The sequence below is a fragment of the Oxyura jamaicensis genome, chromosome 3 (genome assembly GCF_011077185.1).
Source record: "Oxyura jamaicensis isolate SHBP4307 breed ruddy duck chromosome 3, BPBGC_Ojam_1.0, whole genome shotgun sequence".
Classification (NCBI taxonomy): domain Eukaryota; kingdom Metazoa; phylum Chordata; class Aves; order Anseriformes; family Anatidae; genus Oxyura; species Oxyura jamaicensis.
This window is the reverse complement of record NC_048895.1, coordinates 98,166,710-98,170,928: the sequence shown is the minus strand read 5'-3', so window position 1 is coordinate 98,170,928 and position 4,219 is coordinate 98,166,710. Positions and strand designations below refer to the sequence as shown.

The 4,219-nt window shown below is 37.1% G+C and overlaps 1 protein-coding gene across 1 annotated transcript; it reads left to right on the top strand.

Annotated features, from left to right (window-relative positions):
* Window positions 1–6: 6 nt before the first annotated feature.
* On the top strand, window positions 7–3,644 carry TMEM18 (transmembrane protein 18). The gene is made up of 5 exons (XM_035322601.1): window positions 7–97; window positions 376–496; window positions 2,003–2,057; window positions 2,833–2,926; window positions 3,014–3,644. The coding sequence occupies exons 1-5, from the start codon at window positions 50–52 to the stop codon at window positions 3,101–3,103; spliced, it is 408 nt and encodes a 135-aa protein (XP_035178492.1). The 5' UTR covers window positions 7–49; the 3' UTR covers window positions 3,104–3,644.
* Window positions 3,645–4,219: the final 575 nt, after the last annotated feature.

Sequence of the window (4,219 nt, the reverse complement as noted above, 5' to 3'; positions counted from 1 at the left end):
CGCGAGGCTTCGGCTGACGTTATCTCTGGTGAGGCGGAGCGCAGCCATCATGGAGGCGCCGCTGAGCGGCCCGCCGGGGCTGTCCACGATCGTGGCGGTAAGGCGCCGTCCTCTGGGGGAAGGGGCTGAGGAGAAGGCGCTGGTTGCGTGTAACGGGGACCTGCTCCTTTTTGTGTGGGGCAGCCCGCGCTGGGGTGCTTGCTGAGCGCGGTCCGTGACTGAAAGCGGTTTTCGGTGCGGTGTGGGAGTAGGTGCTCTAATTTCCTTTCGTGTTTTTTTTTTTTTTTTTTTTTTTTTTTTTTTTTTTTTTTTTTTTTTTTATTTTTTTTTTTTTTTTTTTTTTTTTTTTTTTTTTTTTTTTTTTTTTTTCCATAGAGAACGGACTGGTCCGAGCCCTGGCTGGTGGGACTGGCGGTTTTCCACGTCCTCTGCTTCCTCTTAACTTGCTTCTCCTTCCAGCACTACCGGGTGCAAATTGGGCACTTTCTCTGTATGGGTGAGTAGTGTATTCGTGCTTCCCTGAGCTCCTCGTCGGGAGGTAAAGGACAGGTGTGTTTCTTGCACTTCCTGTATTTTAGTAACAGCTTCTTGCACAGCCTGCACCTTCGTGATACATTTTGCAACAGATAAAGTGCATACATAGTGGTATTACTCTTGTATATATATATCTATATCCAGTTGATTTCCCTGATACAGAAGCTGCCATAATCTATAAATATTTATGTATTTATTTAGTTTCCAAGACTGTAGAAAGCAGAGACTTGAAACTTTGCCAATGTTGAGAAAGTGGGATAAATATTTTTTTTTTGCTTGGGTACACCATGTGTGTTACACCACTTCTCAGGAAGAAATTGAGAGCAGCTGCCTTCTGCTCTGCTTTATTGTTGCAGTTCAGGAAATACAGTCAGCTTCTAGCTGGTTTCATTTTTGGAGCAGGTTCATCATATGCCCCACAGACACCTGTGATAGTGCCATGAGGAAGAGCAAGACTGTTTTAAAAGTATCGCTTAGCCAACTAGTCAAGTGGTAAAACTATGACTAGAAGGGAGATACTTCTTTAAAAAAGATTCAGATGCTGTGCAATATGTGAACGGTTTCTATAAATGCTTATGTGTAAGTTCATAGATGAACTGCAAATGTTTAGTACCCTAACTTCAGATAGTAGTCCTAGATACAAAAGTGTGGCATCAAAGCATCTAAAATGATATATTGATTCCATTCCAGTGATTGGGGTGTTCTGGCGTTTCTTTTTGCAGATGTAATATAGATGGAGAGTCACCAAGAAGATTGTTGGAAGTAGTGCTGACTCATTTTTTAGATCATTTGTTTTCTGAGCTCTTTCTGTAAACTCAGTTAAGCAGGATTTCATGGTTGTTTATCTATAATATAGCAAGTGTATTTTGTGATCACTCAATACTTGTTAGTAACTATATGGGATTTTAATTTAAAACTGGGATGATTAGGGGGATGAAGAACAGCCTACGAAGAAAGCTTCTCTTATAAAGAAAGACTGAGAGAGCTGGGGTTATTTCTTCTAGAGAATAGAAAGATCCAGGGAGACCTTATAGGAGCCTTCAAGTACCTAAAAGAGGCCTACAGGAAAGCTGGAGAGGGACGCTGTCAGGAAGTACAGTGACAGTGGATTTAAACCAAGGTTAGGAAGAAATTCTTCACTCAGAGGGTGGGTGAGGCACAGGAACAGGTTGCCCAGAAAAGTTGTGGATACTCCATCTCTGGAAGTGGTTAAGCCCAGACTGACTGGGGCTTTGAGCAACCTGATTTGGTGGCAGGGGCTCAGAAGTACTTTTAAGTTTAGAAGTATCTTTAATCTTTAAAGTCCCATCCAACCCAAGCCATACTGTGAAATACTAAATGTGCGGTTTGATATTCTGATGATCAAGGAGTTGTAGTGTATGATGTGCATATATGTCTTGTATATATGGCAAACTGATGGCAGTTGTTTTTAAATAAGTACTGAATCTAATGTTTTTTTCTTGTACAGTGGGTTTAGTGTACTCTGCAGAATATATAAATGAATTAGCAGCCATGAACTGGAGGTAAATATTTACATTTTTATATTTAAATGAATGTCCGACAAATATTCCTTTTTCATATATATCAATCCCTCAGAAAAACTTAACCTAAGGAGAGTCACCCATCAGTAGAATGGGATGGCAGAGGGTTTGTTGCATTCATGGATGCAATACTTCTGAACAAAACCATAGGGTGTGACGTGGTTACTACTTAAAAAAGGAATATTTTTTAATACCTAGTGTGTATTTGTTATATTGCTTAAAATCACAGCCCTTTTTATTAAACCTGCATACCAGAGTTAAATTGATAGTTCAGTTCTTATGACAATAAACTAATAATTTTCTGATAACTGAAAATTGTATGTTTAACAACACTTTCTGCAGATATGTAATTTTAAGTCTTTATGTTCTGTGTAATGCATGTATGGTCTAAGTTACAGCTTCACTACATTTGTTATTTCTGTTACCTCCTCTAATACAAGGAACCAAAACGAGTATTTAAAAGTCATCTCAAAAACTTCAGGATAAGCTTGACTTCTGAGTCATAAATATATTTCTGTTTTATTTGAGTCTTGAGCAATAAAACAGTAAGAAAATGGCTGGTACTGTAGTGAACATTCATAACTGATGAGATAGCTTACTGTCACTTCCAGCTTGATACAGCTGCCCTGTATTTGGGGATCCCAAGAAGTAGGATAATCTGTACAACATCCATGTTGAAGAAGATACAACACTATGTGAACTATGTTGAATAAAGCTTCCTTTTTAATTTTTTTTCTTTATTTTTTTCTTCTTTCAGGCTGTTTTCTAAATACCAGTACTTTGATTCAAGAGGAATGTTTATTTCACTAGTATTTTCAGCACCACTACTGGTGAATACTATCATAATTGTGGTAGGTTTTCATTTATACAGGTACTTCTTTTTTAAACTCACCTGTATACATGCAATTATCAATTTAATTAATTTACCTATTTTTCAGGTCAACTGGGTTTACAGAACTTTAAATGTTATGACTGAACTGAAGACACTACAGCAGAGAATTAAAGCAGAAAAACAGAAGAAGAAGTGAAAGGGTGTAACACTATTTTTTTTAATTGTAATAATAATAAATGTCCATGCAATCAGTCCTACTGCTTGTTTATGCAGAAGCAGCAATTTTTTTGTCTGATGTCAAGAGGACTTTGCAACCTGTGGCCATGGACAGTGACAAAAGCAGGTATCCACAATGCATCTGAATTTCACAGTGAAATAGAGAAATCTGGTCTTACCAGGTCCTTGTGCCCTTCAGTGTAAGCTAGTTTTCATCATGACCAAGTCTTTTAATATTGGTGAGACATAACCTTCCGCTTTCTGTTTGCCTATCTTCTCTTAACCGTGTATTTATCCAGTCTTGCTGCTTGTGCCAATGGAGCTGTGTTGTCTATTCCAGTAAATGAGGAATTATATTCAGAATGCCTCAGGGATCCATGCTTCTGTGAAGCATTTCACTCGTCTATAAATAAAGTTTCATACTTGCTGTGCATACTTGCTGTGTATTGTATGCCAGTGAATAGTTCTGATGATTAGCATTTTATAAATAAAGCTATCTGCAGCATTTTACATTGAGTTAACTTGATTTTTTTAAAGTCATTTTTGTTCTTTGTTTCCTAGAAATTGTCAGTTTGCTGATATCTTGTACCTAATTTGCATACATCATTCAAATTATGACTTTATTGCAATTACATAAATACATTTTCTGACCTGGATGAAATTTCAGTAGTCTCTTTCCCTTTTAGAACAGAAGGGGAGGGGAAAAACTTTACAATGTTCTGTGTTATTTTGTTAATCTTGTTTAGGTTTTTATGCTTTTTTTTTTTTTTAATAAGTTACTGAAAATTTAAAAAATGGTAAATATAAAGAAGACTTCAGTTTTGCTTAAAGTTACCTGTTTTTATTTGATTAAGGAAAATTGGGGGTTGGGAGGAGTATAGTAAAAGAGTCCATACACTTTTAGTGAAAGCTGCATCTGGAAGTGGTTAATCCTTTATGTGGAGACCTAAACCTCTGTATAAAATCAATTTAATGATGATCTGCAAAATCAAGCTTAGGGTATTGTAATGTGAAGAACAGTTGAGTGTGTAAGTCTAGATTGCAAAAGCAGAACACTCATAAGGCTTTAAGCTTGCCTGTGATTTTAAAAATGCAA